The sequence below is a fragment of the Thamnophis sirtalis genome, unplaced genomic scaffold (assembly GCF_051295495.1).
Source record: "Thamnophis sirtalis isolate CommonGarterSnake01/CBP01778 unplaced genomic scaffold, rThaSir2_p1.2 scaffold_5, whole genome shotgun sequence".
In the NCBI taxonomy this organism is placed as follows: Eukaryota; Metazoa; Chordata; class Lepidosauria; order Squamata; family Natricidae; genus Thamnophis; species Thamnophis sirtalis.
Window position 1 is genome coordinate 97,701,212 of NW_028261385.1, and position 24,258 is coordinate 97,725,469.

At 40.6% G+C, this 24,258-nt stretch overlaps 1 protein-coding gene across 1 annotated transcript; it reads right to left on the reverse strand.

The window, feature by feature from the left end:
• Window positions 1–1,824: 1,824 nt before the first annotated feature.
• Window positions 1,825–21,480, reverse strand: CHRNA6 (cholinergic receptor nicotinic alpha 6 subunit). Its single transcript, XM_014061758.2, has 6 exons — window positions 20,954–21,480; window positions 14,561–14,700; window positions 11,591–11,635; window positions 10,291–10,400; window positions 9,208–10,195; window positions 1,825–5,113 (listed from the first exon to the last, which is right to left on the reverse strand). Exons 1-6 carry the CDS (start codon window positions 21,030–21,032, stop codon window positions 4,991–4,993), a joined length of 1,485 nt encoding a protein of 494 aa, XP_013917233.2. The 5' UTR covers window positions 21,033–21,480; the 3' UTR covers window positions 1,825–4,990.
• Between the last annotated feature and the right edge of the window lie 2,778 nt (window positions 21,481–24,258).

A 24,258-nucleotide genomic window follows, 5' to 3' on the forward strand; every position in this document is an offset into this window, starting at 1 on the left:
CAAAAAAGGTTGAAAAACACTGTCTTAGATCATACTGCAGGTGTGGCATGATCTACTTACACAAATGGAAGTGAGAATTACTTGGAAAGGCTCTGCAAATATTGTCACCTTCCACTGCAAGCCATAAAGATCTTTCCAGGTATCTAATGAGGTCTTCTTCTTGAAGTTGCCAGGATGGTCAGGCTCCCCAGGAAAGATTTCCTCCCCATCCCCACTCAGACTAGCCAAGTATTTCCTGGAGCTCTATGGTACTTGGTCATTTTTTCTTATAAAATGAGGTAAAGGGGTACGGGGGGGGGGTCCGTTTTCTTGCTTTAAAGTTTTAATATCTTCAATGAAAGTACTGAGACAGAGAGAGAGAGGTTAGACAGAGTGTCTTTTGTCTTGCCCCTGTTAGGATTTCTTAAGCAAATCCACTGGGCTTTCAACATGAAGCCAGAAAATCGGGACTTTTTAAAAACGCCCCGGGACACGGGACAAATTGTTATAAATCGTGACTGTTTCGCTGAAATTGGGACGTCTGGTCACCTTAGCTGTGGGACCTGTAGCCCTTCAGAATGTTTCTGAATTGTACCAGTGCCCCTCAACATCAGTAGATGGAAAAGTGCAGCTCAGCAAGATTTGGAGGGCCAAATTTTCTACTTCCTTGATGGAAGCAAATACTGTTATCACACTGTTATCAGTGAAGTAGTCAAAGTAACTACTGTACCTAGTATAGTCCTGCTTTAAGGTAAAGGTAAAGGTTCTCCTCACACATATGTGCTAGTCGTTCCTGACTCTAGGGGGTGGTGCTCATCTCCATTTCAAAGCCGAAGGGCCAGCGCTGTCTGAAGACTTCTCCATGGTCATGTGGCCGGCATGACTAAACACTGAAGGCACACGGAACACTGTTACCTTCCCACCATAGGTGGTTCCTATTTTTCTACTTGCATTTTTACATGCTTTCGAACTGCTAGGTTGGCAGAAGCTGGGACAAGTAATGGGAGCTCACCTCTTTATGTGGCGCTAAGGATTCGACCCACCAAACTGCCAACCTTTCTGATCAACAAGCTCAGTGTCTTAGCCACTGAGCTGCCACGTCCCCATGTCTTGCTTTAGGGAAATGGAAATCATCAGTATGTTTTCAAATTTGTTCTTCAGTGTTTTCCAAAAATAGAATTTTCTGGGCAAAAGAATCACATTTCTGCAAGTAAGACAATTCTTGTCCATGCATCAAACCACTGCATTATTCCTAGGAGTTTTAGGAAGAAATAACATCACTATAAATTGATTCTTAACAGCCTGATATCATTAAAAAAATTAGTAATAAATTGTCTAGAGCTTTCACAGAAAATGTCAAATGATACACCAAGTTCTTAACTATTGGAGGACTTTTTAAAAAAAATGAAAAGTGATGAGAAAACTGTCACCCATTCTAATTACATACTCCAATACCACATAGCTGTACTTGTTGGATCTGTAAAATATTGGCTTGTTATCCAATATATGGTCAGACCAAGATATTACAATCTTGTTGTACTAGTTAGGAAATTCTGAGGTTCAAATCCATGCATCTTAAAATAGCTGAGACTGAAAAACGTGGACTTAAATGACATTCAAGATTTTCCCTGAAGTCTTCAGTCTCCTCCTCCAAAAATGGAACCTAGCAGCAGACACACTCAAGGATTGTGCTTCCCTCGCAATAGACAATAGCATTTTTGTACCTCAATGCAGTTCTGTTCATTGCACATCCTCTCCATTGTGTAAAGGAGACACAACTATTTTAAATAGCCACCCAGAGTCAGCAAATAAACGTACCCGTAATAAATAAACAAAGAATACTGGTCACACTATCTTTAAAATTTATTTTTTATGAACTTCACATTTCTAAAAGTGTATTACATTGTAAAATATACAAACGTGTTCCAAACAATCCAAAAAAGACTGTAAAGGGATGATGAAATCCCCTGTTCTCCCACTGTTTAGGCTTTCCTCACCAGATTTAGCAAGGAGGACATACTCTGTGTCCAGGGGTGGGTTCCTGTGCTGGTTGGTACTGGTTCACTGGTGATTCTGTGACCAAGGCAAAATCACAACTATTGATTTGGCCGAACCAGAAGGAACTCACTCTGTCTGGGTCCCTTCCATTAAACAGTGTCACCTTGTTGGAGGCAAGAATCCTGCCTTCTCTTGCAGTGTTTGCTTTGTGTAACGGCATCCCTGTGGAAATGCAAATGGTCCTGGTCCTTTTAGCCCTTCATAAGGTTCTGTAAACCTGGCTGTTTCCAAGTTTCCAGGCCAGGAAGTCAGTCAAGTTCTGTTAATGTGATTGGATGATTGAAAGGTATCATTTACCTTGAAGTTTGTGGGCTGTTATTTTTAACGATTTGGTTTTTAATCTAGGCCACCTGCTCAGAGTCAATCATTGTGCAATGGGAGGTCATATAAATTATATAAACCCTTAAAAAAACATGGAGCAAAATAATCTGGCCTGCTGCTAGGTACTCTTCTGTCCATAAGGTTTTAGGTTTTTTTTGTTAATCTCAGTGTAGCACTGATAATTTTGTGTATAAATATAATTAAACATTCAGGACAATCTTTGCATATTACATAGGTGCATTTCCAAAATATATCTAAAATGCTAAAATAGGCAGAAGAGAGAATGCTATCCAAAATATTTGTTCTTATAATAACTGTTACCTACTCTTCACATTAATCACCTAAAAGAGTCATAGAACCAGCTTTTTAAAAAGCAAATCTACCATCGAGACTACTTTACTAGTCTCTCAACACCTTGCAGCCAGAATAGAGTGCAATAGAATGGCTCAAGGTGGTGAATAAACTGGATGAAATTGAAGGAACATGATCATTGCTTTTGGGATGCAAGAATGGTAACAGTGATATGTATTTTTGAAATGTATTTCATCCCACTACACTGTAGGTAAGCTTTACTTAACCAAGCAGCCTGTGAAATAATGGAATCATTTAGTATCTGAAGGGCAACAGATTTTGAAATCCATTTTTCCTAACACAGTGTCTCCATATCAACCTGGGAAACTTTTCTGGGAGTTGAAGTCAACACATCTTAAAATTGCCCAGGTTGAGAAACATCATTCCAGATATTTTGGGCTACAACATTCAACACTTTGCAACTATCAAAAGCCACACTGATTGAGAGAATTCTAGGCTTAGCATGTCTTGAGGACACTAGATTGGGAAAACACTGTTGTTCAGGAAAAATAAATAGAGGTAGTCCTCAATTTACAACTATTTGTTTAGTGACCATTCAAAGTTACAACAGCATTGAAAAGAATGATTTATGGCCGTTTTTCACACTTACAACCATTGCAGCATCTCTATGCTCACATGATCAAAATTCGGAAACTTGGCAACTGCTTCATTTTTATGATGATTGCAGTGTCCCAAGATCATGTGATCGCCTTTTGTGACCTTCTGACAAGCAAAATCAAATAGGGAAGCTAGATTTGCTTAACAAATGTGTTGCTAATGACACCTGCAGTAATTCACTTAACAACTGTAACAAGAAAGGTCTTAAAATGGGCAAAGCTCACTTCAGAACTGTCTCGCTTGTGGTGGTAGTGTAGAAGACTATTTGGGTGCTCATTCAGTGGTGGTGTCCTCCTCTAAATGGTGAGGAGGAACAAGAGAAAAATCAGCTGAGTTTACAATGTATTTGGAATCATTTGTAAATCAAACAGATTTATGGTATGGCAGGATTCAAAGAAAGGATGGTGATTGGGAAAAAGTACAGTACTGTTATTTTCTGTTTCTTTCAGAAAAGGGATAAGCCCTCCCATTTTCTGTTACAATAGCTTGGACAGTCATCAAATATGTGTCCAAAGAATTACACTTAATGTCTTTTGCACGTGGTTTACCAAAAACCAAATAGAAGCACAGCTTTGCTTCCAACAAAAATATTTAATTTATGTGAAATATAGCAAATAATGTTTAATAAACTTTTTGTTTCTGGTTAGGAGTTATTCTAGGAGTGACCCTCAGATACTATCAGAGAAACATCTGGTTATTCTCCTTCTCTATTGTCCTTCAGAGTTCAATGTCCATCAACTTGATGCCTTTCAACAGTGTTTAAATTTCATCTCCCACCATCAGCATTGAAATTAGGGATGATGGATTTCAATCAAGTATATTTGGAGTTTATCTCATTGAAGAAGATAGTGTGATTTTAGTTTAATAACCTTTCAGAAATAAACAATATTGTTAACTTCAGTAGACTGATCAGTAATCTATTCTCCCCCCCTTTTTATTATTCTGTAACCCCTTGTTTAGGGTGAGGTCTGGGAGATTGAGAAGAGTTGAGCATTTACAGGCCAGACACCCTTCCTGATGCCTACTCAGAGTTCACAGCAGCTATTTTTTCTTTGCACCCTGATAAAGAAACATCTGTGAGCTGAGCATGTTCACCTCTCAGCTACTGCACCACTCAGCAATCTATTCATTTATTACTTGCAAATGAATGGCTTATGTATAAAGGATTTTTCTTTACAAAAAGTTTAGGAATGTTTAGAAATGGTTGTGAGAGTTTGAGCTGATGATTCTCTTCTGATTCATCTTGACCTATTTTATGCTTTCCATAAATGAAGCAAAAAACCTATTCTATACAAAGGATCAGGAATCTGAGCCAATATGAATATTGCTGTTGATCTTAGAGATATGTACCAAGAATTTCTTAGCATAAAAATGAGCATGGAAAGGATTATCTGAGGAACATTTGAAAGCCACTATATTAAGACAGATTTCTCCAATCTATTATCCTCTAAAAAGGTTGAGATGGAACTCCATAGGTTTTGCTGGCTGTGAATAATGGGAGTTAGTCTACTGAATTGAAGTACTGGCTTAATACATCGTAAAGTGATGAGAATATTTTTCTTATGGCTTGAGATGAAAATTGATATTCTATAAAGTGTTGCCAATGTGTGTTGTGATTATCCTATTAAAAAGAATCATGCAAAATGTGAATCACCACCATATACTATACATCTGCTATCAATGGTTGTAGGAATATCCCCGCTGTTCCAAATACACAGAGAATTATGAACACCCACAGAAATACTCTATCGATTACCATGGCGACATATTTCCAGTCATCTTCTACCTGCAATGCATAAGAAAATACATATATTCAATTGAATTCATAATATTTAATTGATACTATTACAATGACTGTGCTTTCTGAGATTTCTCAATTATTTACCCCCCAAAGAGATACATTTAGAATCTTCATATAGATTCATACATAGAACATTTGCTGGTGTAATCACAGGTCACAAGTTAGAATCATTGTATATATTTATATAACAACAACAACAACAACAACAACAATAATAATAATAAATAAATAAATAAAAAACAGCAACAAACTGGTGGGAACATCAGCCTGAAAAAGTCACTGAAAATGAGATGGTCAAGATCTTGTGGGATTTTCGCATACAAACCGACAAAATACTGGCGCATAATACACCAGACATCACACTGGTTGAGAAAAATAAGGTCACAATCATAGACATCGCAATACCAGGTGATAGCAGGGTCGCCGAGAAGGAACATGAAAAAATCGCAAGATACCAGGACTTAAAAATCGAAATTCAACGACTATGGCACAAACCAGCAGTGATAATTCCAGTGGTAATTGGCACACTGGGTGCTATTCCAAAAGCACTGGAATTACATTTAAAACAGTTAAAAATTGACAAAATCACCATCAGTCAAATGCAAAAAGCCGCACTGCTTGGATCTGCACGGATATTAAGAAAATACGTTACGACGTCCTAGGCCCCTGGGTGGGGCCCGACTAGTAACCAATGCCAAGTCCGGCGAAACAACTGGCCGCTGTGATACAATTGTATAATAATAATAGTAATAATAATAATAATAATAATAATAATAATAATAATAATAATAATATGGTATTATTTGTAAAGAAGAATTTGGAACGCTTTCTGTTGTCATATTGGATGCAATCCACCTTTTTCTAATTTCTCAATAAATTACAGAACATTTAATTTCTTTTACATAAGAATTACGTTATTTCTACCTACAAATGTTTTATTGATAAGAAGTACAAAGCCTTCCATAATTGCTAGCTACCAGTCCCACTATCTCTCATTTTGAGTCCTGTTGCTGAAGGTGCACAGAACACTGTTAATTTCCCACCAAAGGTGGTCCGTATTTTTCTACTTGCATTTTTACGTGCATTTGAACTGCTCGGTTGGCAGAAGCTGGGACAAGTAACGGGAGCTCACTCAGTTACGTGGCACTAGGGATTTGAAGCACCGAACTGCCAACCTTTCTGATCGACAAGCTCAGCATCTTAGGACACTGAGCCACCGTGTCCCTCTATCTATCTATCTATCTATCTGTCTGTCTGTCTGTCTGTCTGTCTGTCTGTCTGTCTGTCTGTCTGTCTGTCTGTCTGTCTGTCTGTCTGTCTGTCTGTCTGTCTGTCTGTCCGTCCGTCCGTCTGTCTGTCTATCTATCTCTATACCTACCTACCTACCTACCTACCTACCTACCTACCTACCTACCTACCCACCTATCTATCCTGGTACATAAATCACTGTGTGTGTATGCGCACACACATTTGTGCGAGTGCGCACACACAAACACTCACCTTTGCAAGCTGGTAAGGAAAGTAAGTGATGTGAGAAATATTTTGATGTCTGCATTTATCAAGTAAGTCAAAACCATATTCCTTTCCAAAACTAAAATTGAGACAATCCTTCTTCTTAGTTACTATCATGCCTCTGGCCTTCTATTCAATAAAAATATAATACAGTCAACATGTCTTTTTTTAGGACCGAAAGCCAGATGCTTTCATTTCTGCACTAGGAAGTTTTCCACCAAGATTTATATTTTGGAGGCTCTATTCTCTGAACCTCTGATTGCCACAGTTACCTAGGCTTAGCTATAACACTGCAGTTTGGATCCTGTATACGTGCTTGGCTATTTTTCAAAATATCTTCTATGTTTCTGCACATCAGCAGAGCCTGTAGAATTCAATAGACGTTCATTGATCAAATGCCAACTTGGGATCAGGGCCTCTGTCTTAGAGCTTCTATATGTCTATTTAGAGCCTTATTGCCAAAGTCAGAGAGCCTCCCAACATGAAATATTTATACATTGAAGTAACCAAAGCCATTAGCACAACTGCTGAAGTTCACTTTAAAAGCCATTGTACCCTTTTCCAGTTAATGTGAACATAGTGTCAAAAGTATTTTGATTAGCAAAAGGCCCAGCAAAGGATATACAGTGGTACCTCCTATTGGTTCCAAGAGGTGTGATGAGTACTAAACATGATGAGTGCCAAAAAACCACTGTTTTACCATGTGACAGTTGGTTTGGGGTAAGGAAGAACTTCCTGTCTGTCTCTTTTCCTATATCAGTGACCTTCCCACCATGGCTGACTTCTTGTCTATTCTCTGTCGCCGTCCTACTTTTCTTATTTCAGGGTGGTGAATACCAAACAAACAAAGGGACACTGTGGCTCAGTGGCTAAGACGCTGAGCTTGTTGATTAGAAAGGTCAGCAGTTCAGCAGTTCGAATTCCTAGCGCCATGTAACGGAGTGAGCTCCCGTTACTTGTCCCAGCTTCTGCCAATCTAGCAGTTCAAAAGCACATAAAAATGCAAGTAGAAAAAACGGAGACCACCTTTGCTGGAAAGGTAACAGCGTTCAGTGTGCCTTTGGCGTTTAGTCATGCCAGCCACATGACCATGGAGACGTCTTCGGACAGCGCTGGGACAGCACTTTGGAACAGGCTTTGTAACGGAGATGAGCACTGAGTTGGGAACGACTAGCACATACGTGAGAGGGGAACCTTTATCTTTAACTTTACCAGAACAACATTTTCACATCAAAATGCATCAAGTACCAAATTCAAAGAGTTTTGAAGCAAACACTGAGGTATCACTGTACATGAAGATACTTGGCTAATTTGCCTCTTTCAACTATCTATCCCTCTTTGCTCTTGATTAGTGTTTCTCAGCCTGTTGTCCTGAACTTCAGCTACCATAGCTGTTCTCCTGCTGCTAGAATTCACAAGTCATCAAATTTGGAGGGCATCTGGTTTGGGACAGCTGGGCATCTATCAAGTCCCATAACTCAGTAGGAGACCAATGCCAACCCTGGAAACACTACTCCTTCTTTCTCCTTCTTGCATTGTTGCCTATTCATCTATCTCTTTGAAGAGAATGAGCAATGAAAGGAAGAAGGAGCAAGAACCTTCACAGAGCCTTTATTATGCTTTGGCGTCCCAAAAAGGAAGCATGGAGTAAGTAAGGAGTGAAAAGCCTGGCAAGGAGATACAAAACTCAATATTTTGCAAAGCGGTTCTCAAACACTTCCTTGGGTGCTCTATATGCAGTCGGTTTTCATTTTCCTTGTGTTAGTTGTATTAACCTAGCATTATGCTACGTCAGTCTGCACATAGTTAGATCTCAGCTATGGTTTTCCTTCTCCCTTACAATTGGAATGTAGAATCAGTTGGTCTACCTTTTCTACAATTGTGTTTACTCTGCTGTTAACTCCTAGATGATCATGGCTAAACAATGCAAGAGACAGTTGTGTCTATTATCATGGCTTAATGGTAGAGGACATGTTTTACTCACAGAAGGCTTCATGTTCAAGCCACAATAATCTCCAATGAAAAGGTTCTTTTTTCTAAAGCTCTGGAGAACTTCTGTTGATCAATTGAACCGCATTCAGGGCAATCCCTGAAATTGTGCCTCTGGTAATTGAGACACAGCTAACACGAGGTCCCTTTTGTCCTGTCTGTTGCTAGAGGAAACTGAAAACCAGAGCAGAATGTCCTACCAATTCCACTTCTTCTAGCACAGGGGTGTCAAACTGGTGGCCCGTGGGCTAGATGTGTCACACATAGGCCGCTCCCACCACGGCTCCGTAAAGGCAAAAAAGTCATGATATGTCGTGATACATCACATGACACGATAGAGTTTGACACCCATGTTCTAGCAGGACTTAACACTTCTGATGCTGCTTAAATAGCTCCATTGGACAGCCTCTTACCCATTCATGCTAGAAGTGCTGCGCAATTGTACCTCTCCAGCTCTCAGGTGCAGTTATTTTCAACTAGCTAGGTTTTAGTTTTCTACCACAATTAGAGAAATGCCCCCAAATGACTGAAGCCTTTGGAGCTAGTAATCAATCAATCTTGTTCTTCAGAGCTCTTACCTCTTTAGTTTCATTCTGACTCCTCATGTTTTCTGCGATGAACTGAACACTGTTAATGACTTCTTTAACCTCTGGGGAATACTCGACTGATTCAGCCTCCCCTTTGGCAGATTGGCAATTCTGTCTCCTTTGCTTCCTTGCCACTGTGTCCTTGGAGTTGTCACAGTGGCAGCAGCGGTTCTCACTGAGGACTTCCACTTCTGCAAGCTCATCAGCCTTGGGCTTGCTGGGTTTAGTGACGCTTTCTTTCACAGGTTTGGGGGGTTGGGAGTCAACATGCTTCTGTATGGGTCTCTTCATCATCAGAAACTTGGGCAGAAGACCAAGGAAGACAGTTTTGACCCAGTTGGGCATTGTATGCATTGTTGGAGTCCGGTAATGGATATTCAGTACAAAGACTGTCACCACAATAGAGAGTGTCACAAATATCATGGTGAAAAGCAAGTATTCTCCCACTAGTGGGATGACCAAAGAAGTTGAGGGAATTGTCTCTGTAATTACCAGCAAGAAAACAGTCAATGAAAGGAGGACAGAGATGCAAAGTGTTACTTTCTCTCCACAGTCTGATGGAAGGTAAAATACGAATACAGTCAGGAATGAAAGAAACAGGCAAGGTATAATCAGATTAATAGTGTAAAACATGGGGAGCCTTCGGATATAAAAAGAGTAGGTTATATCCGTATAGATTTCCTCACAGCAGTTGTACTTTATGTCATGTTTATAGCCAGAAGCATCAACTATTTCCCACTCGTTGTTCTCCCAAAGGTCTTTCATGTCTACTTTGGAACCAATAATCAAAAGATCTATCTTGGCTTTGTCATATGTCCACGATCCAAATTTTAAGGAGCAGTTCTGGTGATCAAAGGGGAAGAAGGTAATATCCATAGGACAGGAGCTTTTAAAAATGGCAGGTGGTATCCAGGTGATGGTGCCATCATATCTGAGAAGAGCCTTGGTCCGTCCTTCAACCTGGAAGTCTCCGACAGCACTGCAGATGCAAGCACAAGGGAATCTTAAGTTGTACACTTCTAACTCAGAATAAATGTGTTAATATGACTAAAATATTATGATGAATGTTCATACTTATTGTATAGCACAATATCAGGTTTCCAAATTTTGTCTGATGGCACATGGATAAATTCAATTCCACCAAACTCCACTGGATTCCATTTCAATTTATAATCATTCCAAATCTAAAGAGAGAAATAATAAGTGTTCAACCCTAGGATGTACTGTACCTGTAAAGTTATTCCCATACTAAGAACATTACTGAAGTTGCCTTTCTTATGAACTTATGAGATTGGGAATCAGTTTCAAGTTAATAACTCCCCTCCTTTGTTTTCTTCTTCTTATCTAATAGTCCACTAAAAATATAGTGAAGACTCAATTTGGTTTACTTTGGTTTACTTTGGTTAGCAGACTTAGGAGTTAATGGATCAAATCTCCTGAATAAGAAGGAATATTTCCTCCACTAATATTATTGTTGCCTCTGAAAGCTCTTCTAGCTGTTTGCTGAATCTGGTTTGTGAACTATGGTGATGGTTCTGACCCAAATGCTCCCAAGATATGATATCCAATCTCTAAGGATTTTCTTGCCTATAGTTCATTTTCAGGTGTATTTATACTTTTAATCATAGTACTAGCCCTCAAACAGTGTTGCCCCTTTTCCCTGGCTGTGACTTTAATTCCTGCCCTCCCTTTTCTGTTGTTCTCTTCTCATTCATCACTAAATGGACCTTTTGCTTTAAGGATTACCCATTTCCCTTGTCTGCCCATTAAATCAAGGGCTTAATATTGATTAACAGATTAACAGAGTTGGTCATCTAGTCCAACCCCCTGCACAAGCAGGAGACCCTACACCATTTCTGACAAATGGCAGTCCAATCTCTTCTTGAAAGTCTCAAGTGATGGAGTTCCCACAACTTCTGAAAGCAAGTTCCATTGGTTGATTGTTCTCACTGTCAGAAAGTTCTTCCTTATTTCCAAGTTGAGTCTCTCCTTGATCAGTTTCCATCCATTATTCCTTCTCTGGGCTTCAGGTGCTTTGGAAAATAGCTTGACCCCTTCCTCTCTGTGACAGCCCCTCAAATATTGGAATACTGCTATCATATCTCCCCTGGTCCTTCTCTTCACTAGACTGGAACTGGAATGGAACATAGTGAAATGGAACATTTCACTAGAAATGGTTGAGTTTTTGAAGTACTATATATGAGCTTTTGCTTTGAATATACTGAGCCCTGGAACATCTCTAAATAGTAACCTGATTTTTTTTCTATCCAAATCTCTTCTGAAACCCAGTACCTACTGTGATCTCACCTCTAAAACCAGCATGGCAATGAACACACACGTATACTGACACACCAATGCACAAAAAATTGCTTACATGTCGCAGCCAGAGATTTGTCTCCATGATCTGATTGACTTCATCCTGAAGAAAGAAGGAGGAAAACACTTTATTACTACAGACAGATTATCTGGTTAACAAAGGATGAAACCTCATTCCAGTTAGCCTAAATAACTTTGAAAGGATCCTAGGGACATTTATAGAACAGCGAATAAAAGTCTTGGTGGAAAAACGTGTTGCCTTCAGATAATGTCTGTGGACGTTTGTGAATACTTTACTTATAACGATTGAAAACAAGATGCTGAAAAAAGTATTCGTGCATATTAAGGTAGATCCAGATAGTTGTTGCAATGTATATTCAAACACTTCAGCCTTATTAAGGTTTATTCGAAAACTACAGCCATATAAAGATCGGTTGCATGCTCTGTATATGAGATTTGGTTTGCCTGAACTGGTAGAGAAAATCGCATTTGGCCCTGCCCACCGCCCTGGCTCTATGGCATCCCATTTAGGCCCTTTTTTCGCCAAAAGCGCATGCGCAGAAGGCTGAGTGTGCTCATATTTGCGAACTGGTAGGGAAGGTGAATAAATACCACCCCTGTCTATGAGGATATGTTGAAAAAAAGTCAAGTTGGTAATCAGTACAACACACGTAAATAAGGAGTAGAGCTTTGGTTGAATGGGGTGCAGTCCCTGAGTAGCTTGTCCTCGTCCCAGCTTTTTCCTGCTGTTCCACTGTTTTCCTGGCAATCTGTCACAAAATGTATTCAACACAATTCTATTTGTCCCCCAATCATGCACTTTGATACTTTTTACACCCCAAACTAGTTCATCTGAAGTTGTCCATGGGGGATTTGAAGAAGATTGAATACTGTCTTATTAACATTTAGAAACACTGTACAAGCAGCAGAGACTAGCAATGGTATTTGAAGTGTGACTTCAACTAATTATGCACTTCTGTTTTCACAATTGTAAGGGATCTGGAGCTTTGAGAATAGATATCATGCAAATGATGGACTATCTGAACAAAGAAGTCCAGGATTTTGGCCAGGAGGTTGTTTTCAAAGAAGCATGATGAGAAGAACCAATATTAGTAGGTACAAAAAGAGAGTTTTAAATGTACTCTAATACCCTCATACAATATCAGTTCTGCTCATTCAAGCAGAATTCCAAGCTCATCATAATCGCAAGCTCCACAGGAGCTCAGAATATAGCGCCTTTTCTAATTATTTTGTTAATGACAGCAGCTTCTGATTAATGAAAAGCCTCCAGAGAAAGTAAAAGATAAAGTGAAGAACCTGATTAGTATATTATACCTCTGAATACAGTGATTTAGCAATAAGCAGAGCAAGAAGCTGAATTTTGTTCCATCATATAGTCTTGATACCCTGTAATTTAGCCCTTGGTTAGCGGCTGGCTTGCTAGTCAGAGAAATCCAAAGAAAACATATTATTTGCAGAGTGTCTTTTTTTGTTGAAAAATCTTTACCTATAACAAACTGTGGTAGAAAGGCAATCAATAACCTGGGAGCTGCTAGGGGGAAGTCTTATTGCAGAGGACATCCTGAACGATCTGCTGAGAGGGAGAAAAACCTGCAAAAATGAATCCTTAGTAAGCTCTCCAAGGAGAAATCTAAAGGTTCTTTTACAAAACACAAATGGACTGAAACACACACACCAAAGTCCAGTTGCTTTTTGGAAAAGCACCTTGGAGACACACTAGAGATGCTTTCTCTCCTTTAGGCCAGGGATGAAATCCACTTACCTTTGCTACTGGTTCGGTAGCAATGTGAGAGAGTGTGCTTTGCTTGCACGCATCACCTCTGCACATGCACAGAATCTCCCATGCATGCACAGTACATCAAAAATGGATATGATGATGTCTGGGCGGTTGGGCAGAGTCTGCTATTGAGCACTCCTGCAAAGGTAAGCAAACAGCAGGAAGGGGATCCGCTTTGCCACGTGATTTAGAGGAGGAGGCAATTTAAAGCAGGATTTCCTGCTTTCTAGCTAATATAAATCATGTGTCACAGCTGATCGTCAGAAAAATCAGTTTGTCCAAACCGGTTTCATTTTTTTTACTACTGCTTCGGGTGAACCAGTAGCATTTTTACTACCAGTTCAGGTGAACTGGTCTGAACTGGTAGAATTTCACCCCTGCTTTAGTCCTTGGTGATGAGTGATCTTTAATCATTTGCAAGGAATATTTCTTACTTTTCCTGATACACATTATTTATAGCAACAGCCTATCTGGACTTTATATAAAATGACAAAGCCCCCTTTACCCTCTATTTTAGGGAGGGAAAGCAGCCTGTCAGGTCTGCCATCTTCAGCATACTCCACTTCGCTGGCATCCTGCCATAAAATGTGGGAAGGGGGCAGAGATTGGGGAGGTAGGAGTGGGCATGACAGGGTGATGGGAACCAGAGGTATCAATCTGGAATAGATTGGCCAATCAAGGATGGAGCCGTGAGAATGAAATGCGAATGGTCCCACTCCACCAAAGAGGCACCAAATCTCAAAGCCATTCCCAAAACATCTAGTTCGAATGTCATTGGACGCTGACAGACTGGTCAAGTGGAGACGGCAAGGGGAGAGGAAAAATGCAGGCTTTCCATGGGAATATTTAGATCCCACGGAAGATCCCATAAGCAATATTTGCTTATGACATAATCGCTTGAACTGAGTAAAAGTGAACCTTTCACTTCAATCATGGAGTTGAGGGTCTTTCTTTCCTAAATGCTCAAGTTGGAACAGCAAAGGTGTTTTAAACGTCCAAATGTTTTTATAGACCCCTGCTCTACTACAGAGTTGCATATACACACAGGGTCCCTATTTTCTCTGTTTTCATAGGAATTTCTCCATTACACACATGGGACAGCACCTCCAGTCTCAGGGGAGAAATCTACAAATGCTATCATTATTCCATGAAGGGCCCATACCTACATCAGAGTCATTAGATTAAGGATCTCTTTGTCAATGACTGAAATGTGAGATTGTGCAAACATACCACATTTGCAAGCTGGGTAATTGCCACTTCAAAATGCACCTTCACGGGATTGGACACATTTTCTACAGGTCTGATATACTGGTTGTAACCGGAGAACAGTTTGCGAAAAAGTCTTTCTTCTGATTTACTTGCCAAGCAACCTGGGTAGGAAAAGGAAATAAGAATAATAAATCCTTCAAAGGGAGGTAAGGACACTAACTGGTGATATGCTGGCTGGGTTAATGGAAGTTGGTTCAAAATACCTGGAGGACATAGAATTGAGATAAATTGATTTAGATTACATAATTTTCAATTATTCAGCTGTTTGTAAGTGTATGACATTACTGCCTGTGGTTTTCTAAATTAATGTCCATTGAGTCAAAAACTTAATTTGGAGTAAATAATAAATAACTGGCATTGACAAAGTCCCCATCAGTCAATTGCAAAAGGCAGCTTTACTTGGAACAGCTTACATCCTGAGACCACCAAACAAGAACATCTGCCTATCCCAGATCCTTGGAAAGGACTCCATCGGGGGATAAAAATGCCAAGACCGATCTAAACATCTGGCTGACTACGGGATGAACCATAATAATGGTAGGACAGTATACATCAGGCAATTACCATGCTAAATAAATGGGAATAAAATTGATCATGGATTCATATCACAAATATAGATTGCAGATTGAAAAAAAATAGCTTGACAAAGACTTACATATTGGTTAGATGAAAAACACATCCATATGACTTGCATCTATGCATAAGTGATTGTCTATTCAGAGACTTAGTGTGCAATCCATTTTGGCATGTTGTCCTTATCTATACTCCCAAAATCCTTTGCCATTAGTGACTGCTGAGGAAAATTGGAGCCCCAAGTCTTTGGAAAACTCTATTCTAATCTCAATATAGTCCCCCTTCTTCTTAATACAAGTAATCCTCAATGTATGACCACAATTAAGACCAAAACCTATGCTACTAAGTGAGAAATTTGTTAAAGAGAGTTTTGCCTCATTGTATGACTTTCTTGTATTCTTAAATGAATCACTGCAGTTGTTATAATTAGTAACATAGTTGTTAAGTGAATCTGGCTTACCCATTGACTTTGCTTGTCTGAAGGTCACATGACCTTAGGACACAGCAATGGTCATAAATATGAACTGGTTGCCAAGCATCTGAATTTTGTTCATATGATCACGGGGATGCTTCAAAGGTTGCAACTGTGAAAATGATCATGTCACTTTTTTCAGTCCCATTGTAACTTGGAACAGACACTAAGTGAACTATTGTAAGTTGAGGACTACCTGTATGTATATTGCTGAGCTGCCAAGCAGTGTGGAGATAAATGCAAATGGTCTTTGGGAGGATGGATTTTGGGATGCTATCAAACATCATTTTGAAGGAAGACATACTGCAGGCCTTCCCTTCAGCATAAAAAAATGTTCTCAAATAAGCAAAGATTTTTTTAAAAAAAATTACTTGCACTGTAAGTGCATGCTATGTGCAATCATGGTACAAGCAACATCCTATTATCCATTATCTCAACGACGGTGTTCTCATTTCATCCACGAATGAGATTGGCTTAAATTGTCCTCAGCTGGGTCACTATTGATGTCGTGCTTTCCAGAACGGCACCTTCAGGCTCCCATCCTTGGCCGCACCTCCTTCTCCTCCGGGCTTCCACTTCTGCCCATTTACCTCCAGCTTTCCTCCTTTGCTGGCCATCTGCCCAACTTTACAGTTGCAAAATGGGCAAGACTTGCAAAGACAGGTGATCAGTTGTGGGTGGGATTATTAAATCAGGGCTTGTTGGCTATTTTAGATGAATTCAGGCATCCCCCGCCTACTCCCGTGTGTCCCTAGAGACTCTCCACCTCTCACACAATTGAACACAGCAATTGCTGTGCCATTAAAACTGTGCAGTGGCAATGCTCAAGCATTTTCTCCTATAGCCCTTCTGAGTTTAGCCCAAAGTTGAAGAGGTGAAAAGAGAAATTATGGATGGGATGCATCCCATTCTCTCCTGGAAGTTAGCTTTGGTTGCCTACAGAAAGGAAAACAAGGGAGAGAAAGCCTAAATTGAGGCATATCTATGGTTACTGTTTAAGCTGCTCTTTGCATTTGTATAAACAAAGTTAAAGTATAAGCATGCACATATATGGAATTAAAAAAAAAAACTTCTTAGTGGTCTCTTTCCAGGGGTGGGATTGAAATTTTTTAGCAACAAGTTCTCTGCCTGGTTGCTGGGTGGGTGTGGCCATGGGGGCATAACTTGGTCCGCTTCCTGTATCACGGCAGCAAGGGGGCATTTTCACCCTCCCCAGGGTCCGGAGGCTTTCCTCGAGCCTTAAGGAGGTTGAAAATAGCCTCCCTGGGTTTCAGAGGCCCAATGGAGGCTGAAAACAGACCGTTTCTGGACTTCCAGTGATTCCGGAAGGCCCATTTTTCACCCTCCCAGAGCCTCCCTGCGGGCCCTACACTTACCTGGCATGATGAACTAGCCACGTGGAGACTCCTGGAATGGTTGCGGTGGGGTGGGCGGGATCAGCCAGTCCTTGTAACTACCGGTTCGGCGAACCAGAATAAAATTAACATCTGATTCGCCTGAATCAGTTCGAACCGGCTGAATCTCACTCCTGTCTGTTTCCAACCCATTTTTGTACTTTCTGTCACCATGAATTCAGTGCACAAGTGATACAACCCTTGCTTTGTAAACAGAGGTTTTCTGATTTTGGAACCCCTAAAAGTGCCTTTTAATTATTTAATTAATCCCCCACCTTCTCTGACTTTCCTCCTTTTTTCTCTGCTTTACAAATCAGCAACAGCAAACTCTAGAGTGCATTGTTTTATTATTTTCCCAGACACTTGAAGTCCAAGGGTTTTACTCCAAGCCCCCAGAAGCCTATAAGTTACACACTGAAGCAAGGCAAGGAAGACCTCAAAGTTCCGCTTTTGATTTAGCTCCCTTTGATCAGATTTTTTTTAAAAAAAAACTTATTTAGCTAGTTATGACAGAAAAGGGTGGAGGACGACAGGCAGGGAGCATAGACTCCTGAAGCAAGATACATTCCAAACCTGCTATAGTACTATGATTGGTGGATATTTCTCCCCATTGGCTAGTGATATGCAGTGCAGGAAAAACAGCAAAACAGAAGAAATCAACCAGTCACATTGCATATTATGGATAGTGTGTGCAAAATCACGATGATACCATTTGGCAATTTGTCAGAGTGGGGCACAACAGAAGCAGAAGAAGGATCAGCAATAGGGCCATTAAATTTTGTTTTCTGCTAGGAAGTGTGGCTAAAGCAGCACTTTAATTCAGCAAAGGGAAAGGAACAAAGGAAACATATTTAGAATAGCTGAATAAATATTTCAAATTCAAAGTGATTCTTCTCTCTCTCAATACAGAACTGGACATTTTGGAGGAAAGAGAATGTAAGATTCAATTGATAGACAAGGCTATAGGACAAAGAGGAAGAAAACAATGCAACATCTATAGAGTATTCTCAACTTTAGCAATTTTAAGATGTCTGGAATTCCCAGAATTCCCCAGGCAACCTCATAGAAAAGAGAGTTATTGTTAAAATTTGCAATAGAAAACTAAACAGATCCTATAGGGGTGGGGGCAATGGTGCTCTTCAGCTGCTTCGATCCGGTTCAGGCAAACCAGTAGTCATGGCAGTGGGAGGCTCCACTCACCCACCCAGATGTCATCACCTCCCGTTTTTGACTCTCTGTGCATGCATGGAAGATCCTACACATGTACGGAGATGGTATGTGTGTTCACATTTGTGAACCGGTAAGCGAAGTAAATTGATTTCACCCCTGGATGAGGAGGAGAGACACAAGGAGAATAGACATAAATCTTCCCAAAAACAAACCTAGTGAAGGCTGAGCATTTTTGGTATTTATGAAATTTTGAGTGACTTTTGGGAGAAAACAACAGTCAAGGGGAATGGAATGAAGTATCCTAGGCAAAAGTATGGATGATTCCATATCGAGATATTGCAGGGACCTTGTAAGAACTATATCTATACACTATATATTATAACCATATATTCTAACTGCACTACTAGGCAGTTACTCATTCCATATTGCTTTACATAGACAACATGGTCACCGTTCATTTTTCTTTCCAACTAAAGTTGCCTTTCCTAGAAATACACGTGCTAAAGCAGTGCTTGAAAAAGTAGGACAACATAAGCTGGAAATCCCAGCATGTCATTATCTCCTGCTTTAGCCAAATTGATGTACTCCTTTACAATCTAAAAAAGGTAGCTAAGAAAACCATCAGATATATATTCACCATAGTCATGCTTAAGCAGCAAAATTGAGAGCTATCTGTTTGCCCTTTTTGGTGTGAGGCCAGGAGGGCAGTGCTGAACCCTGGAATACTTAAACACTTACAGTTTCACTTCTGGTCCAACAGGCTTCTGAAATGACTGACCTGGTTTGTTTCTGGGCATCTTAACAGAGGCTTAATTGGTTGCTGTATGCTGCCTGTCTTATGAATAGAATATGAAGGCAGATGAGTATTGATTTAACAAGATGTAATGGTATCTGAGAATGACATTGGAAGACAGTGGGAAAGTCACAGCCAGGGGAATGGTATGATAAGAGGTAGCTTAGCCCATAACAGGAACATGGGTGTGGCAAACAATTCAGAAGGGACCTTCCCCTTGTTTCTTAGGTTTTGAGAAAGAAGCAACCTGGGGAGAAATGTACTACCAAATTTGCAAGAGTCTATTGGTCTAAACCTATGGTTGTGAATGTTGGACCTTAAAAAAGCAAGATAGGAAGAAAATCAATTCATTTGAGTTGTGGTGCTAGAGAAGACTCCTGCATATTCCTTGGACCAGGGGTGTCAAACATGTATTGTCACAGCGGCATCACGTGACGTATCGTGACTTTTCCCTCCTTTGCTAAACCAGGCGTGGGCGTGGCCAGCACGTGATGCATCTGGCCTATGGGCCATGAGTTTGACAGCCCTGTTTTGGATTAACAAGCAAGTATTGGAGAGGAGCGCCAACACCAGACATGTCACTAAAAGACAAAAATCACAAAACTGCATCTCACTTACTTTGGCCATGTCACAGAGGGGAATTCCCTGGATTATGTTTGGAAGAATTAGCTGGCTAAGGAATTCTGGGAGTTGAAGTCCGCACATCTTAAAGTTCCCAAAAGAAAGAAACTCTGGTCCACATGCAGACACAGCAGCATCAGGTACAGCTGTGCAAACTTCTGTGGACCAAATCTGAGGGAGATTTCTCTCAATTCCATGTTTGCATTAAAGCGGGGGGGGGGGGATAGTACTTGCCCAGCACTATCATGCCTCTTGATCCACAGAGTACGAGAATTAACAGCTGTCCCATTAAACACTGCATCTGCTATTTTCTTGTTAAAACTACAAGGACAGGGGGAGAATTTTCTGTCCACTGATTATTCTTGACAAAAGGACAAGAACTAAAATCAAAAGTTCCCCTATGTTGTTCTGGACCAATGGCTGGACAAAGGACTGATTGTAAGCATGACCATAAGAGATGTTGCGATACGCTTTACATCTGGCTTGCACACACATTTTAAAAAGTTGTCTAATTTAATCAAACTGAATAGGTATTTTCCCTCCCTCCCCCCATCAATTACCATCCCCTGCAACAGAAACCTTTCCTGCTTACACTGTTGTTGTCAGACATTTTAAAGACATAGGCTAGTAAAATGTAGACAACCATAGCTGAAAGAAGGGGCTGTGAACTTTTTCTTTAAATCTAAAAAAAAAAGGGGGGGGCTGTAACAACTTGGTTATAAAGATTGCCAAGGCTTTGGGATCAAACTGGAACATTTTGGTGTGGGAGTCTCTTAATCCTTGTGTTTAACTTTCTCCACTCATAGTAATCATTCACAAAATGGCATTTTCAGCCAGATGTCTCACTACCTTATTCAGAGGTAAATTCCACTGAATTCCATAGGATTTATTCCCGAGCCAGCCACTGTCCAAACAGATCATTCTTCAAGTCAATATGCATGGTAGAAATAGAAACCAACAGACTAACACTGCCTCCCAACATCATACGACTCATTCTGAAATAGTTCATAATTTATACTTTTTTCCAGTAAATATAATACTTTCTTCAATGAAATTGCAGCAGAGCTAGGAAAGCCCATGTACGCTTTCTCAAGGATGAAAATCAAGTATTTTCCCCCTCCCCCCTTTGGTAACAAAAGAGCCTTAACAATATGTGGGTCATCCTACTTAACAAGGTTTCAGATATTAAAAGCATATAGAAATGGTTTCTTTCCAAATGCATGCAATGGGGTTAAAAGGGCTGAAACTAAATTACAAAGGTAATTTAAATGGGTGGGTGGGGAGGGAAAACTGCCAGAAAGATGGAGAAAAATGAAAGAAAATGAACTTACCTTGGAGAAAGAAAAAGCTCACAGGTGCCCTTAAATAGAAAGTGAAATGAAGAAGTGCCGACCATTTCTGCAGAAACATTGTTGAAGGAGTAAGTGGGCGATTTCTCTCGAGAGAACAAAAGAAATGGGCTTTGAGGATAGAAACAAAGAGGCCAGACCCTCAGATCTTCAGCGCTGCAGTGGTTATTTCAATGTTGCATTTGGTGTTGCAGTCCTACCCAGAGCAGTGGCTTTTAATAATGCAACATCCTTCAGAGGAGAGACAAAATCTTCCAGTGATGGGAGAGTTTAACTATCTTGAAGGCAAACTGATGACTCCTCTCGTTTCAAATCTGTTTGTATGTATTGTGTATGAAAGGGCTACGTGCTGGAGAAAGATCTGTGCAGTGGAGACACACCGTGTAGTGTAATGAAAGATGCATATCCCAGGTACTGCCCTGTCTCTCTCAGGCTGTGCTGCAGTGTGGATCTGAAAGAGAAATGTAGCTTTGAAGCTCTTTCTGTGTTTTTTTTAATGTTGTGTACAGAAATCTTTGGAACTGTACGTGGGTTGCCTCCTGCTTGTCTTGGCTCAGATGCATGAAAAGGCTGAAATCAAAGCAACAGTGAATCTTACCTGAGCAAGAACTTCAAGGTGTGTGGGTAAGTCTCAGTCTCACTTCCTCAATGTTCGCTATGGACCTATTAAGAAAAGTGATAACTATATATGCAACTTATCTGAAGTGGTGAGGGAATCCTATTCATTATACTGATGTCCCCACCTTATCTTCATCATGGAACTGTCAGGGTTTCAAGTAACACCCTCAACAAATGAAGACTTCGAGGCTAGGCATTCCTCAAAGTTCCATTTCATTAGAGATGTCACATTGGCACATCTGGGAAAAACCCGAATCTGAAACTTTCCAGGTTTTCTCCACCCAAAAGAAAGTCAAAGTCCCTGCCCCAGCACACGCAGGTCCATCATGTGTCCCAATCAATGCACCATCCTAACTGGAGATGCTCCCCAGACACACCCCTAAAGGTGCAGGGCAGAGTGGCCTTGACTCTCAGAGAAAGGAATATTATTTTGACTATATATCTCCCCAGCTCCATGCAATCCCCCCTCCCAGTTTTCCACAGCACTAAATGTGAAAGGCCTGAACATCCAATGCCCAAGGTAGCTTCCAGGCCTGACAGAAATATCCACTTCACTGATGTTTTTTTTAAAAAATATTAGATTTATATCCCACCTTTAATTTGTACAAGTCAAGGCTGCATACCATTTCCCCGAACTCCTATATTATCCACAGCAACTCTCCAAAATGAGTCAGGCTGAGAGAAAATGGCCCAAAGTCACTCAGCTGGCTTTCATGTCAAAGGGAAGAGTTAAATTCAGCCTCCCAGGCTGCTTTGTTGATACCCACTAACCGACAAAAATTAAAGCTACACAGTGAGCAACTGAAAGCTATACACAATCAGGAACCATTAACAGGAACATTTAGAGCATCCCAGTGCAAATATTCTGGAGAGGGGGAAGTTCCCTCAGGGGTGGATTGCTACCGGCATCACTGCCAGTTCGGCATGCAAATGTGTGCGCATTTGCAGCTAAAAAGATTTGAGCATTCGCAGAACATTAGAAAAGGGGAAAAAATAAATTTTTGCAATGAAGATTGTTCTGCGCATGCGCAGAATCAAAAATCAAGAAGGCGCTGCCGACAATAGAATCAGTTCGGGGGCGTGGCAAGCTGAGTTACTACCTACTTGAACCGGTCCGAATCAATAGGAACCAGTAGGAACCCACCTCTGAGTTCCCTGATGATGGGGTCCAGTATGATCCCAAAAGCTTGTAAGAATAAACCTTTGGTCCCAGTGACTGACTCAGACTGGATCCTGGAACATTATCCTGGGACGTATATTTGCAATGTGGAGGGATATTCTACCTTCAATCGCAATGGACAAACTATGGTTCTTGGAATTGCAAGAAATTATCTTACTAATTTCAGAATATCCTCCTACAAATGACTGGTTCAGAATTTTAACAAGGATCATCTTCTCCCTCCCCTTTGGGAAAGAATGAAAAATACTGGAAAAAGAAAAATAATGACACCCCCTCCCACTTTGGCCATCAGTTGTTTTTCATAGCTGTCAATTATTTCATTGCCTACATCAGCCTAGTGACTCCGAGTGGTTAACAATGCATAAAGGCACAAAAACAGAGCAAAATCAAATAAATGTAGTGCAATACAATGCAGCCGAGTCCTTAAATACTTGGTTTGAGACATAATTAAAAAATACAAACTGGCCTCAAAGAATATCCTTGCCTTAGTGCCAGGGAGAAAATGCCAGGGTCAGTGCTATCCAATTCTCATCTACCATAAACCTTGACTATTTCCATTGATCAATTTTAGCTGCAAAAAGAGATAAAATATAAAGTAACAATGGAAATGGGAAATGGAAAAATTGAGAGAGGGGGGAAAAGTCAAAAAGTGACAAGGAAAAAAGAGACTCCCAACATTCTCCAATTCAGATACAAATATATAGTAAAATAACTTCTTATTCTAAATTGACACACAGAAACTACCATCATTTAAAAACCTGACCCAGGAACAGACCAAGACGTTTTGCTGCTCAGGTCTTCCCCCAGGTTTTAGATCATGAACTGGGGGTTACCTTTATAATATTTCAGCTCCCCTTCATTTTATCTGAAGAAACAGACAGCTTTAGGGGATACAAAGCAGGGCATAACACACACACACACACACACACACCTGATTATTGATGAGATGATATCTAATGAGATAATAACCAGCCCCAGAGCAAGTAAGAGATGGGATAAGCAAGTAACAGGAGGGAGGGTTGTTTGGACCCACATTCCCAACAATTTTGGATGCAAGGGAAGTGCAGGGCTGTGTGGAGGCTCAGGGAGGGAAAATGGGTCTCCTGGAAGTTCCGGAAGGCTGGAAACAGGCCCGTTTCCAGCCTTTGTAGCTCCTCCGAAGCCTGGGAGAGGCAGTTTTCACCCATCCAGAGGCTTGAGGAAAGCCTCTGGAGCCTGGGGAAGGCGAAAATGGTCCCCCCGCCATGGTGCAGGAGGCTGTCTAAGCTACGCCCTCCATGCAACCAGGCAGAGAGCCCGTTGCTGAAATTTTTGAAGCCCACCCCTGCAGGTAAGCAAGGTTTCTCATCTTTAGTTTAGATGGGATTGAAGGGGGCTTTGTCTGGGGTCAAGAAGGGTCAATTTGGATCTGATAGGACTGAGTCTGAAAGATGGGAAAGAAAAGGGTGAAGCCTCAATTTTATTTGTGTCGTGCATTTTCTCCACTGTC

What these genes read in the sequence shown, in the direction of transcription:
- CHRNA6 (XM_014061758.2), bottom strand. Translation starts at nt 21,032, where the DNA reads ATGTTTCTGCAGAAATGGTCGGCACTTCTTCATTTCACTTTCTATTTA. An exon ending in GAGCTTTTTCTTTCTCCAAG is followed by an intron (nt 14,701 to 20,953) that starts GTAAGTTCATTT and finishes TTTCCTACCCAG; the next exon opens with GTTGCTTGGCAAGTAAATCA. An exon ending in GTCAGAATGAAACTAAAGAG is followed by an intron (nt 5,114 to 9,207) that starts GTAAGAGCTCTG and finishes TATGCATTGCAG; the next exon opens with GTAGAAGATGACTGGAAATA.